Here is a 15034-nt window from a genome sequence, read left to right as displayed (position 1 = left end):
GATAGTGGAACTTTTTCTACAAACTTAAAGCAGTTTAATCTTGTTCAACTCCCCCCTTGCATCGTTCTACGGAACGTAGGACGAGTTAGCAGGACTTCCGCAAACAACCCCCTCCTGTGCATGCTCTGTGAGTTAGTTGTACAAAGATGGCGTCTCTAATCACACTTCCAATGTACGAAAGATTCTGAGAAGCCGCGACATAATATAGGGGAGCAGCTAGTGCGCGCGCCTACTCATTGAAACCTCAGACTGTTACACCAAGATGGCAGGTCCTCTGCTCCGCGCATGCGCGCGCCTGCTGTGTTCGTTTTCCCGATGGTATGACCAGCAACGGCCACCGTAGAGACAGTGTTTTTCCCTCTTCTAGTTTAGCACCGCTTTCTCGGCAACAGAGAGGGGGGAAAAAGCAGCGCCTATTACGCTGCCTTTGCTGCAACTGAGAAAGAGCGGAAGAATTCGGCAACGAGGACGTCCTCTATAACATATTCCCGTCCCACGCGAGCCCCCGCCCAATCACTAGGCACCATCATGAGTACGTGACCGGCGCCATGACATCACAGGTGAGCTTGCCGGAAGCGACGTAGCGGAAACTGTCTGTTATGAGTAGTGTTTACAATGACGTCACGTGGATGGAACGTGATGTCATGTGGGAGAAATGATGCAGTTTTCAGGAGTTTAGTGTGTTTTGATGCTTTTCATTTTTGTGCGTCTCTTAGTGCTTGGAGTTGTCTGTTAGGTATTGTAGATACTTCGGACAAGTATGTTTTGCGCTGCTGCCAGGGTTTCATTGTGCATATGTGTGACATTTCTGTGTTCGTGGTGTGCCTATGTGTCACGTTTGAATCGATGAGATCATCAGTAAGTTTTGGCTCTGAGTTCAGATAGTCGGTTTTGGCTGCTGACGGAAAATGACTAAAACTACATGTACCGGATCTCTGTGGAGAAAGGAACTAGCTGGCGTACTTGAAAACCCTTGTTACGTCCCAACCCACTTTTATTCTTACGACCATAGCAACTTCAGCCTTACAGACTCAAAGAAAAGAGAAACCAGTGTAAGTAAACATGTGGAACGTCAACGTACACGCTAGAGCACATGCTTAGCTGTGGTGTCGCTGGGGTATGTATACGGCGATGCGCGTGGGGCCTGCAGCGCACGTGGCACACAATAACTCGGGGACACTTGTATTGGTTCTTCTGCCGTCTCCGCAGCCCGGGGCTTAACTGCCGCCGCGTCCGCGTGACGTCATCTTTATTACATTACGTACAGCCAACGTGCCCTGACGCGCACACCGTCGCGTGTCACGTCAGGGCCTGGTATCGCGACACTACATTCCTCCCCAACACACAAAACAAAATACAGTATAACCCAAACAGTCCGTAATTACACTCTCCAGCATGGACGGCAGGTCCCGCCTTGTCCACCACTTTGCAGATCAACGGGCTCATAAACAAAACATGAACAGTCTTACTTTACGTAGTCTCGCAGCCGGCAGGAAGGCGCTGGGTGCGGCCTCAGGTCGTATCGCATTCCGCCACGCTCGCCGGCAGCGTCCTGATCTCCGCTCCCAAAGTCACCCTCAGCGTCGGTCTCTCCGGCCTCAGGTACACCTGCGACTCCAGGCGGCAGGGTCTCTGGCCGGTGCGGCGTGGTGACATGTCCTTGACCTGTGAGCTCTACTCTCCCACTCACGTGACCCTCGGGTCCTGAAAACCCTTCTTCTCGCGGCATGTCTCTGAGGGCTCTGTCTTGGCGTTGCACATCCCTGTCCTGTCGTTGTTCCTCCCCTCCGGAGGGCACGGGAATCTGCTTGAAGAAGGAGACGTTTCTCGTTATCCTTTCAGCACCCTTCCGGGCCGTCACGCATGTGCCTCGAACTTTCTCTACCATCCAGGGCTGAGGTTCAAAGTTCAAACGAAACTTGCCCCCTGGCACCCTGTTGCGGATTAGAACATAGTCACCTGGGGCTATTGGTGAGGACACAGCCCTCCTACGGGCGTCGGCTTGGGCAAACGCTCCGCGTCGATGCGCATCAATGGCACTGTCATTGGGAGTTTCGGGCTGCCATTCTGGGTGATGTGGTATGGAGTCGGTGACAACCCGCCCCATTAGCAAGTGCGCGGGAGCCACTCCCGTGATAGAGTGGGGCGTTTGGCGATAACTACGGAGGAATGTGAAAATGGCAAGTTCTACAGACTGGCTCTTTTCGTGGGCAATTCGAATTACTTTGTTGAGAGTCCTCATGAAGCGTTCTGCTTCCCCATTCGCTTGGGGCCATCGTGGAGTGATCCGCCGATGGTGAATTCCGAGAGCCTGGAGGTACGCCGCGAAGTCTTGACTCTGAAACGGTGACCCATTGTCGGTCCTGATCTCTTTGACGATGCCGTGTGTTGCCATGATCTTTTCGAGCTTCGGGATTACTTCCTGAGCACTCAGAACGGTCAGTATTTCAACCTCTGGATACTTGGAATGATCGTCTATGGCCACCAAGGTGTGCCTTCCGTCAGGCAGGCTGCCGAAATCAACGCTGATCTTTGACCAGGGCCTCCTTGGGCGAGGCTCCATCACTACCGGGGCCGGCCGGGGCACTTCACCGGATAGTTGACACGCCTGGCACTCGCGAACGGTCGCCTCCACAATGTCGTCCATAAGAGGGAACCATACTTTGGTTCTGAGCCGTGACTTGGTCTTGACCATACCCTGGTGACCGATGTGGGCTAGATCCACCACTCTCTGAGTGAGGGACGTCGGTATTACCAGCCGGTGGCCTCTCAGCAGGCATCCAGTCTCGTCTTCCGTTAGTTCTGTCCTCACGTGGTACAGGCTCTCCATTATCTGCTTCGCCTGAGGCGTCAGGCTCTTCCACTCCTCTCGGGCGCGGGTCCAACTGTTGTCCCGGACCGCCACTCTCGCCCTCTGTAAGCACTCGTCTTCGCTGGTGGCCTTGGACAGGCTTGCCATGGACACTGGCCGGGGGCACGACCGCGCCGTAACGCACCGGACGTACTCTTCCGTTTCTGCCGCCTCTTGTACTTCTCTTGGAGTTGCTGTTCGGGGGTGGCGAGAGAGGTAGTCTGCCGGGTTACGCGCACCCGGTTGGTACTCAATCTTGCAGTTGTAGTCCTGCAGTTGCAACATCCACTTTTCTATCCGTGGCGGCGGCTTCGTTGAGGTGCCTGCAAACAGGGAAACCAGTGGCTTATGGTCGGTTGTCACGACGAACGGTTTTCCATAGACGTACAAGTGGAAGTGACGACACCCCCAGTGAATGGCGATCGCTTCCTTTTCTATTTGAGAATACCTCTGCTCCGTGTCAGTGAGTGATCGGCTTGCGAAGGCCACCGGGGCCCACTCCTCAGCGTCCGTCTTCCGCTGCAGCAGGACCGCGCCCAGCCCGACCGGACCAGCATCAACGGCAATTTGTGTCAGCTTGGCCGGGTCGAAGAAGGCCAGCGTCGTAGCTTCTGAAAGTGCATGTTTGACTTCCTCAAATGCTCTGCTCTGGTCCATGTTCCACGTCCAGGGGGTTGAGTCTTTTGTGAGCTCTCTCAGCGGCGCTGTGAGGTTCGCTAGATCCTTGATGAACCGGCCACAGTAATTCACCATGCCTAGAAAGCTTCTCACCTCTGTGACATTGGCGGGAGCAGCTGCTTCCTTGATGTCTCTGACCTTGTCCGGATCGGGGTTTACACCATCAGCTGAGAAGATGTAGCCGAAGAACTGGATCTTTCGGCATAGGAACTCGCACTTCTCCCGATGCAGCGTGAGGCCTGCGTCTCGTATGCGTCGTAGCACTTGCACCAGCCTCTCGTTGTGTTCCGCTACCGTCGTGGCGTGTATCATGATGTCATCGCTGACATTGAGCGCCCCTGGGATCCCCGCGATCAGTTCCTGGATCACATTCTGGAACACCTCCGCAGCGCTCGAAACCCCGAAGCTCAACCTCGTGTATCGCCTCAGACCTACGTGCGTGGAGAATGTCGTTATGTTCCGTGACGCCTCATCCAGGACTAGTTGATGATACCCTGAGCGGAGGTCCAACTTTGAGAACCACTTGGCGCCGGCCATTTCACCAACGATGTCATCGATAGTGGGGGTGATGTGTCGCTCCCTTTTGATGGCTACGTTCGGGAGCCTCATGTCCACACATATCCGGACAGCGCCTGGCTGCTTGGGTTTCTTCGCCACGACAATCGGCGACACCCACGGGGTCGGTCCGGACACCTTCTCAATGATCCCCGCCGCCTCTAGCTTCTTCAGTTCCGCTTCCACGAGTGGCCTGAGGTGGAATGCTATGCGGCGATGTCGGAGTGCTATCGGCTGGACCGTGGGATCGATGTGTAGGTGGACTTCTTTCCCCCGGAACTTGCCTATCCCCTGAAAGATTTCCTCGAACTCCTCCAGAGTGTGCTGTACTGACTCTTGGTGCACCCCAAACGCGAAGGTCACCACTCCCAGGTCTTCCGCCGCCCGACAGCCCAGGAGCATGCCTTGCCCGTCTTCGGTGACATAGACGTTCGATGTGATGGATCGGGTCCCATGGGATATTACCGTTCTGAACTTCCCTCGCACCTTTAACGGTTCTTCTTGTCCATAGGCGAATACTGTGATGGTCGAGGGTTGTAGTGGGGGCTGTGGGCGCATGGACTTGTGCATAGCAGCGGCCATGATGTTGATGCTGGCTCCTGTGTCTACCACTGTTGTAACTTCTTCTGACCCTATTCGGATGCTGCATTGCGGCAGTCTCCTGGTTCGGCGGGCCGCCGTGCCTATCATGTGCACCCGGTGTATGACTTTTTCCTCCTCTTCGTCGTCGTCCATGTCGCTGGCTCCTGGGCCTCCTTCCTCGACCGTGTGCACGGCCTGGCGGGGCTTTCGAAAACCCTTCGAACGGCACACTTTCTCAAAGTGATTGAAGCGTCCACACCCTCTGCATTTGGTCCCTCTCGCTGGGCACTCTGCCGGGGCGTGGGGTGAGCCGCCACAGTATCCACAGGACTTCTGCTGTTCTTAAGCAGCCGGGGCTGGCTTTCGTCGGGGCCACCTCTGTTTTGGCTTGACTGCCACAGCATTGACCGGCTCGGCCTTCACTGGCACTTGTAGCGCCGCTTCCATGTGCGCGGCGCGCGCCTTGGATAGTTCCTTCGTTCGGCCCATCGTCAGGATGTCCGCTAGAGGTTTACCGGATTCTTCCAAGATCCTCTCCCTGAGCTTTGCGGACGCACATCCTTGTATTATCTGGCCCCTTATCTCTTCCGTCTCATCTCGAAACCCGCAGGTGGCCGCTAAGTTCTTGAGACGAGCGTAGAATTTGTCGAGTGACTCCTCCGGCGACTGGCGCGCCTGGCGAAATATGAAGCGTTCATAGTCGCGGTTTGCCATCGGTTCAAAGTATTCGTTGAGCGCGGCTATGAGCGTCGTGTGCGTCTTGGGTGTGGCCTCTGCAAGCGTCTTCACTATGTTGTGAATTTCTTTCCCGCCTAGGTGAATTATCATTGCGCGCTTTTGATCTCTGTGGACCTTCGTGGCCTCGAAGAAGATGCGCACTCTGTCCTCCCAGTCTCTCCACCGGGCTGCTACCGTTGATGGGGACCCCTCGACGGAGAACGGCTCTATTGGCGGGATTGTCGCCATGTTGCGTGCGCGTGGCTTGCGCAGGCTTGAACCTCCTTCTCTCCGTCGCAGGCACGCTGGGCGAGACCTTCTGGCGCGTGTGTGTGTGGCGCGATGCGAGGCCTTGGTTCCCTTGGGCAGTTCAGGTTCCCCTGGGCGAGACCTTCTGACCTGTGTGTTGCTGACCTTAGGCGAGACCTCTTCTCCCTTGGTTTATCCTATTGTTTTTTTTCAGAGTCCCCAGGGATTCGTGTGTGGGCCAGCCCCTCCCTTTCGCCGTCTGATTTGGAGGGTTTATGGGAGCCCAGGGGTACTTGACCCTACCTTCTTATGCCTCCGGTGGTCCAGATAACACCGTGTGCTTTCCTTGGATGGTTTCGTCGTGGAGAGGCAGGGCACAGAGGACGCTGCGCGCTCTCCGGGTCAGGAGGGCAGGGCACGTGATGGGAGGGCAGGGCACGTGATGTCTTTGAAGCGCGCTGGGCGCCGATCGCAGAGCCGGCCCCAGCGCGAGCAGTCAGGCACACCGTAGCGCTTTCCGGGTGGGCTCACAGCATGGGGGCCTCCAGCGCGCTCCGGCGGGGCACGAGCACCGCAACGAGGATCGTTAGCGGCCGCCACTCCAACCGGACGCGCCAAGGCTGAGCAGGGGCACGATCCCACCCTCGTCGCCAAATTGTGGTGTCGCTGGGGTATGTATACGGCGATGCGCGTGGGGCCTGCAGCGCACGTGGCACACAATAACTCGGGGACACTTGTATTGGTTCTTCTGCCGTCTCCGCAGCCCGGGGCTTAACTGCCGCCGCGTCCGCGTGACGTCATCTTTATTACATTACGTACAGCCAACGTGCCCTGACGCGCACACCGTCGCGTGTCACGTCAGGGCCTGGTATCGCGACACTACACTTAGCCAGTGGACTCTCTGAAATCTAGGCTGTGTACATTTTTGCAGATACCTGGGTTTTGGCGAGAGGTTTAGGCAAGGTCATACCTACTGTATTTGTTAATGTTAGTTTCTTATATTAGATAATACTCAGACTGGTTAATTCAGGATAATGTCAATCTAGGGTGCAGAAAAATCCTAGCCATGAGATAATAGCATGTAGTAGAGACCTGTAGTGAGGAATGTGCTGGCTAATGAGTATATCAGGACCACCTCCCCCACTTCACTTTCCCCATCACAACTGTTGGGACAGGAATATCTTTTTTGTCTGATATTAGCGTGGTCTCCTGCCCTGGGTGCCCAACTGCATGTGTATCTCGCATCCTGACATTTTCCTTTGACATTTGCGTCACTGTAATGTAAACGTTTGCTCAGAGGCCTTTTCTTGACTATCGGAGGTCCAGGACTTGTGCTGTGACCTGCCTTGGGTTTAGATCTTGGAGCAGTTTTGTAGCATGCCGTGGTTTAGAGAATTAATATTGCAACTAGGCGTGACATTGAAGAAAGGGAGTGGAGACGGGGTTGGCTTTAACTATTATAATACCTTGTTGTTTAGCATGGAGCTGTTGAATTGTCTTAGCGCTGACATTTGATGGATTGTAAGGGTGTGGGGATAGCAGAATCTCTTGTGAAGGTGAGTACATCTCTAAGTGAGACCTGCCATTTTTTCTTACCCTGATTATTCCTTAATTTGGGCTGATTACATTCAATGCAGGAACCTTGCACCTCCTTGTGCCTCTGTTATGGGTAGTCCAGGATGGAGACCGCCCCAGTGCTACCTGCTGTGAGAATTCTCACATTACACAAAGACTGTTTCTGGAGATTAGCCTGGAAAGGACACTTGAAATAAGTACCGACTCACTCCAGTTCTATAGTTTGAGACAGTGGTTCCAGATTCTCTGCTGGAGGAGCTGTGTATCTGCCCTGAAGTGGCTAGAAGCCTCCTGCCTGCTGAGAGAGGGAAGAAGCTTGCCAGGCGCTAGTGAAGGAGACACTATCCAGGAAAGAGCACAATTAAGCACCTATGCAGAAGCTGTGGCACCCAGAAAAAGATTGACTATAACATGGTGATCTGGAAGGGCCCTTGTGCCTGTTGATGCCCCCATACTATCGCTTTGCTTTCCAACAGGGACTGTTATACTAAAATCTCAACCAGGGCTGCACCCGTCGATTCGCTGATGGCACAGTCGGTAGTGCACCTATCGACTCATTGAAAGTCCAAGTGGCTCTGTAACTTTCAAATTGCTGAAGGCACAATTGAAGCTAGATCTGTTGAGCAGTCAGATTGGATGAGAGCTGCAACTGCCTACTGCAAAAGACACCTCCCTGAGACTGCATCTAACTACAGTCAGGACTGGACAGCTTCCATTCAGGGCTGTAGATCGCCAATTATTGTACTGCCCCTTCTAAGGCAGAGCGGTGCTATCCTGGCCATCGTAGTCAGAACCTCAACCTCATACTCATGGAAGCTGGCTCCACAACCTCAAGAGGACAGCAGGGCAGACATGCTACTGAATGCGGCTCGCTCCAGGCTCTAAAGAACTCCAACAAAAATTTACCAGTTTTCTGCAGTCCTTTCAAGTGCACAAGTGTGTAGAAAGGATTCATGAAAACTCATGTAACCAGAGAATGGGGTAATATAAAAAGACTGAGTTCATTTTTGAACTGTGGTTAATTAAACTCCACCTGAGCTTGATTCACACTACTTCTGACTGTCCTTAAAACAAGGAAAACCCAGAATCTAGGGGAGCACCTGCAAGAGAACAAACAGTGAAGGAACTGGTTGGGTGTAGCACCAACATGAAATAGTGCCTAGGATCACTCACTTGTATATGGTTACTTAAATGTGTAGTATTTATTACAATTGTGTGATTAAAGTACTTTCTCGCATTCAAAAATAAGCACTGGGCTGAATTTGATTTAATACCTGGAGGCGTCGTGGCGCTATGCGACAAGGTTATTGAGCAGCTTGCCGATGATATTGGCTGACAAGCCAGGAAGTTACATCTTAGGAGCAAACGAAAATCTATTGGCTAAAGAACCAGGTTTTTAAAGCTTTTCGGAACAAAAGCAAGGGTGGAGCTGTTTTCAATCCTAAAGGGAGCGTGTTTCAGATACGTGCAGTGCAAATAACAAAACTCCTGCCTGCCCAAGAAGAAAGAATGTGGAAGGGAAGAGCCACGTTATTGGCTAAGCTTGAACAAAGAGTTCTGCTAGGCACATACCATCTGTGGGTTTCCCTAAGTTACGCTGGACTTGAGCCGTGAAGAGCCTTGTATGCGATGCACAGGGCCTTAAAAATGATACGCTTCCTCGATGTAAACTAGGTAAACAAAGCAAACAGAGGTGCACCCCTTTTACAATATTAATTCCAATTCCAAATATGTCCACAGTGTTCCGGATGTAGTTGAAAATCTTCTCTTTATTGTTGCATCTTCAATGTGAATCAAAAAATCAAGCTGAAAGACATAGGTCAAATGTCAGCTTGTGTCTACAGTTGCTGCTTATTTTATCCCAGATATTGGTGTTTACTTTTCTTTCTCTCACTGTAAAAGTAGAGAATTTTGTAAAGCGAACTGTCTGTCAATCCTGCTGTACAAAGACTGAAATGAAAGGCTATATGATATCAGTTTTTTTTCTAACACATACCATTAAATAGCTTGTAAATGAACCGTATAAACATTTCAAAATATATTTCAGTAGTTATGAGAGCAAATTTATTTGTAATTGTGTGATTGAGAAAAAAGATTTTAATAGGATGAAAATAATCAACACTTTACTTGGTGATGTGCAAATGATAATTATTTTTGCTGAAACCCAATTTCCATTGATTATGGTCTATACGCTGTATAGTTTTATCTGTAAAACTGCATGTTAGTAGGAACGTGTGTAGCTCTTTCAATAGAAAATCTGTTTGTAAATGACAGTATGCTATCACACAATGCTTTAGTAATATGTTTATTATCGGTGAGTTTTTAAACGTGAACTAAAACATTCCTGCCTCTGCCCTGATGACAATGTTATTAGTGACGAAGAGGCAAGTCAGGGGTCATGTGTACCCTATATGTGGGCTAGATTCTAATTGTACATGACGCAAAAGTTGAGTCTATGATATCAAACAAAACAGTCTTTTTTGTTCAGCAGAAATGCTGAATTTGCATATTTGAAGGTGTTTTCATATGTGATAATGAAGAAAAGGGTAGCTCTAAAAAAATAAAATATTTACCTAAGATCACACAATTTGAGTCAAGTATATTACAGTTAGGTCGAGTGAATTATTCAAGTCACTAGACCTGTAGGTCTGGTAATATTTTTATGATTTTTCCAAGCCTGGAGCAGGATAGGAGAAAGACTGATACTTTGATAGAGAGATCATAGCTATAGAGAAAGGGAAGTTCAGGATGGCAGCAGAGATGCCTACATCTGGGGGATAAAAGCAATTCCACCTCCAGCTGTATAGGAATACCTATCACGGTTCCAAAAGAGTTTGTGCATGTATTTGGAAGACCAAGATATTTTGGAATGGTTTGTGATTTTTGAGATTGCTTGTAGAGCACAGGTTTTTAATGATGTATCTGGTGTTTTAATGATTCACTTGCATATGGAGAGTAAGGAATTATTCGGAGAATGCTTGTAGATGATCATATGAACTATGAGTGAATGAAGGAGTTTCTAAATGCACAATTTGGGCTTCAGAATAGGCTGTGGCATCAACAGCCCCTGCTCCAGAGCGACAGGCGGATGGGACACGCAAAACATAACAGGTGTTGGAGTCAGAGTCACTGCCAGAGTTCAAGTCATTATTAGTTTCTGGAGGATCAACCCAGGATGAATTTTGCCAGGCACAAGTAGACCACCCTACACTTGTGGGACTTCGGAAGGAAGCCTAGCAACTGATTAGCAAGAGAGTGGCAAGAAAACACTTAATAGGTTGGGAGAAAGGCTGCTTATCAGTGAGCCCATGAATATTGAGTCAGGAGCTAGCAAGCACTTAGCGGTTCCCTTAGTCCACAGGCATCTCCAGTTGCCAATGGCTCACGAAATGCACACCTGGGCATTAGAAAGACCAGAGATGGTTAGACTGTCTGTTGTACTGTCCGGGAATGCGCAGAGAGCATCTGTAGAACCTGAATCACTTACTGGTAAGCTATGGTAAGACCAAGGTCTAGTTGTTGGTGTCCTATTTGGGTAGGTGAAAATTGACATTGTCCGTTTGAGCTCAAGCCCTCTAAGATTCAGGCAATAAGTATATCTTGGTTGTGGTGGATCATGCACCAGCTATTCAGAGGTGGTCCCTCTGAGGAGCACAACTGCAAATGCGAGAACTAGGGCATTCCGAGTGATCTTTTTGGGGATTGGAGTTCCTAAACAGTGATATTTCGACTAGGGACAAACTTTATAGCATTATTTATGAGAGAAATGTGGGAGCAATCTGGCGTGACCTTCTGGTTCTCAACAGCATACCACCCACAAGCCAATGAGTTGGTAAAAAGTTTTAGCACAACTCTTAAGAGCATGATGAGGACTTAGTCATAGAACCTCAGGAGAAAAGAGGATGTTCTCATGTCATATCTCTTTGGATATAGGAAAATTCCACAGAAGTGGGTAGATTTAGCCCCTTTGAACTTCTGTTGGGGCATCCCGTGACAGACCTACTCGCCCTAATCAGAGAAGAGTGGGAAGGACCTTCAAAGTTGTTTTATTGTGGTGTTGTAGACTATGTGATTGGCAACAGGAAATTGATGGCCTGATACAGGAATCGAGCGAAGAAAAACTTTCAGGAGCCAATAAAGAAGTGGTATGACTAGAAAATAATGCTGAGTTGGTATCAGATTGTTTTGGTGCCGAAGCCCATTTGTCCAAGTCCTTTGGAAGATAAGTAGTGAGGGCCAATAGGGTAGTGCATACGATGCATTTTTTTGCAATATTTCTTAATTGGAAATTTAGTAATTGCAGAAGTACATTGAGAATAGTATAACATTGAAATAATACTGGAAATACTGTAAGGTAGCATACATAGGTACCAAAATAGGTCAGGCACAATGTAATTGCTATACATTAATAAATCTCCTAAGCAAAGAGCCTATGCCCTTTGTAGTACTGTACGAGATGCACAATACTCGATCAGGAATTCTTGACCAGTAATGTTGAGTTCACATTAAAACAAAAGCATGAAGGGAGAGTGATGGAAGCAGAGGGATGTTAAAGGGAGAGGTGAAGAGTAGTGAGCGACAGCTATATTGGCAGTATCAGTTGTTGAATCATTGGCAGTAACCACAATAAAATCATGAGACAAAAGCCTTTGTCATATAGTACTTGTGGGGAAGCTACAAAAAAGAGGATGAGCACACCTAAGAAATATACCAAAGAAGGTAGCTATACTGTAAAGCAAAAGTCAACACTGAGTTAAAAAAAATGAACAATGTGTGAACCCAGTCCATGTCCATCACTGATCTCACTAGGAACAAGTGAATCTCTGGTCCTTGGAATTTGCTGTTGAATTAAAGAACCGTGTGAATGAGAGGAAGATCCGATCGCTTAGCAACCATTGTTAAAGGTTTACTATTGTGAGCCACAACTCTCCCTCCTCCAGTAGTATTTCTTGAAGTTATTATTTTAGATGAGATCAAAGGGGTCATACAGACGAAGCTGGAAAGCGTAGCCCTTTGTGTTAATGCAAAAAGAACAATTGATGGACAGAAGGCACAGGGTCAATACTGATTTGCATATACCTGGGTCTGAACTGAGGTGGTTAAGTGAGATAAAGAACAATGATGGATTCAACCCAGATCTGTGACTGGGGGGGGAGTGTCTGGAAAGTTTTAGCGCTCCGTCCATCATCTTGTGTTTGCTTTGTTTGCCCTAAGTTTGCAGGGTATGCCCAGACGTGGGTCCCTTGCTCACTTTGCCACTGGATTCAAGCTTGCCTGGCTGATGTGGGGTATTACCCCGAAACCGGTCCCAGAATGCTTGTTTCCGGTTCAGGGAAGACCTGGCTTGGCAGTTCGGGCTGGACTGTTCCCATGAGGCAGAGGGTCTAGACTGATTTGCATATAGCTCGGTCTGAAATGAGGTGGTGAAGTGAGCTAAAGAACGATGATGGATTCAACCCAGATCTGTGTTTGGGAGAGAGTGTCTGAAAAGATTCAGCGCTCCTTCCATCATCTCCTTGGGTTTGCTTTGTTCGCCCTAAGTTGGCAGAGTATGCCCAGATAGGTCCCTTGCTCACTTTGCCACTGAATTCAAGCTAGCCTGGCTGATGAGGGGTGTTTCCCCAAAACCGGTCCCAGGATGTTTGTTTCCGGTTGAGGGAAGACCTGGCTTGGCAGTTCGGTCTGGACTGTTCCCATGAGGCACAGGGTCAAGACTGATTTTCATATAGCTGGGTCTGAACTAAGGTGGTGAAGTGAGCTAAAGAACGATGATGCATTCAACCCAGATCTGTTACTGGGGGTGAGTGTCTGAAAAGTTTCAGCTCTCCGTCCATCATCTCATTGTGTTTGCTTTGTATTAATGCAGCTGGTACGGAACTGCACGCATCATTCTGCACTTCCCTACTTTGTACTGTCTCACCAGGATGTCATTTTCCTAGTTTTTAAAAGGACTGTGTGTATATATATCTCAGTTTATCCTGTCTGTTTTTCTTTACATTACTTTAGTAGACGTATTTATCAATGAAACGTCTTTCTCATTTACATTTTCTGCGCCACACTGCATTATCTTCATATAATGGACAAGCTTTGGGCATTCTAAGCTTCCCCTCCTTGTGCCTAATGACTGTGTCACAGTGGCCAACCACACAACAAAAAATATTCTGCTTTCTCAAATTACGGTCTTTGATATCGCAGCTAAGAATAACATCTCCTGTAATATATTTCTTAATTATTTGATTATTTCTCCTTAATGAACTGATTAAAGTTTAAACTGTCTAATGCGTTACTGTTAGTAATGTTCACCGCAATCCTGAGGCACATCAGTTTATGCATCCAAGGAGGCAAGAAGCCTTGGGAATCTTGTGCCGGAACCTTGAGTTTTAATGAACCCTGCGATCCATTAGTTTGCTTGTCATGCCTTTGATCATATCTGGTGCTAGAACTGGTGACACAGTGAGCTTGTCTTCTTTCAGATACTTCAGACATTCGCAGATGTAGCTGTTTTCTTCTCGAAGGAAGAGTGGAAGGAGTTGGATGTGCACCAGAAGGAACTTTACAAGGCGGTGATGAAGGACAGTTATGACACCATGGCATCTCTTGGTAAGTGCTTCCACCTTGCCTTGAGTTTTCTGACAAGGACTGGTGCATGTAGCAGTGGTCCCCCAGGTATGATGTCATCCTGTGTCCTCTTTTTTTGTCTTCTGTACAGGATACCACATTCCCAAACCAGAAGTTTTAGAGATGCTTGATGAGGGGATGGAACGGTGTAGCCGCTCTGACTGCGCCACCCCGGAGAACAAAGGACCTGGTATGTTCTATTGCACAGCACATGTGTTTTCCATTTAATGTATCCGCGTTGGTTATTAAGTAACAGTTCTCAGTATAGATTTTTTCACTCTAGAGTTTTTCACACTTGTTAAATAGATGGTGCGGTTCAAATCAAGTTGTTCCAAAATCTGTGGTTTTGCATACCAGTTAGACTGAAAGTTAGAAATGCCAAATAGACAAGAAGTTAGAATAGACACATTTACTGCCAATGTAAAAAAGTAAGGCCTATAGTAGTTAGTTGAATATCTAGCAGTCAAAGGGGAGGGATATTTTAGGGTAAAGGACTTGGTAACGTATATGTGAATATATGAGAGTTCCTTGATTAAGGTAGGTGTGACTAAATTAATTTGATGTCTATTATTCTCTCTGCATACAATTTCAAATATATTCAGTCAATTTGACTCATTTTAATTAATGAACATGTATTCAAGCTACTTATGTAGAATCATCTTTGCCAATATACAGCTTTTGACCTGACAGCTAAAAAAAAACACCTTTCCAATCAGTACTTTGTGGTCTGCCAGTTTCCTTCGTGATTAAAGCCCTGTTTGAAGACTCATGTAAAGATTCTTACACCAGCTTGATCAAGCTCAAGTAAGAGAGCTCTTTTATTTTATCTTCTCTTCACAACACCAATGGTCAGCTCATGAAGCTGTTCCTTTTAATCTCTTCCATAAAACTACAAAATGATACAGTTAGAACAGCACTTGGATGGCGAGCCAGAGTGGCTACAGAAACGTTTCGCAAAAGGTCCACCTTGAGATTCTACTTCCACCATATTCTTTGCTTCCACATTTGTGCTATGTATGGCTTGTGACAGCATAGTGAATCAGAATAGGAACACCTATCGTTGGCTGGTGATGGACGCTTCAATCGAAGCACACTAACCACTCGCACAGGTTCACATCTCAAACATGTGACAAACGTGTTCCCACACGAGAAGAAATCCTTGGTACAGCTGTGTATTGATTTCTGTTGAATATAAATTCAATTAATTAT

General features: G+C 48.1%; 1 protein-coding gene across 2 annotated transcripts in view; it reads left to right on the top strand.

Moving 5' to 3' along the window:
- Window positions 1–318: 318 nt before the first annotated feature.
- The window catches only part of LOC146808838 (uncharacterized), a 42388-nt gene continuing 27672 nt past the window's right edge, over window positions 319–15034 (top strand). Inside the window, exons 1-3 of one of the 2 annotated variants that reach the window (XM_085615662.1) lie at window positions 319–560; window positions 13681–13807; window positions 13917–14015. In XM_085615662.1, coding sequence (XP_085471788.1) covers window positions 549–560; window positions 13681–13807; window positions 13917–14015 — 238 coding nt within the window. In that variant the 5' untranslated portion in view covers window positions 319–548. Of the gene's footprint in view, window positions 561–878; window positions 1053–13680; window positions 13808–13916; window positions 14016–15034 lie in introns of those variants that run through there. The other variant, XM_085615661.1, reaches the window with a different exon arrangement.

This window comes from Triturus cristatus, chromosome 7 (assembly GCF_964204655.1).
Source record: "Triturus cristatus chromosome 7, aTriCri1.1, whole genome shotgun sequence".
Lineage (NCBI taxonomy): Eukaryota > Metazoa > Chordata > Amphibia > Caudata > Salamandridae > Triturus > Triturus cristatus.
This window is presented reverse-complemented; position numbering and strand designations above follow the sequence as displayed.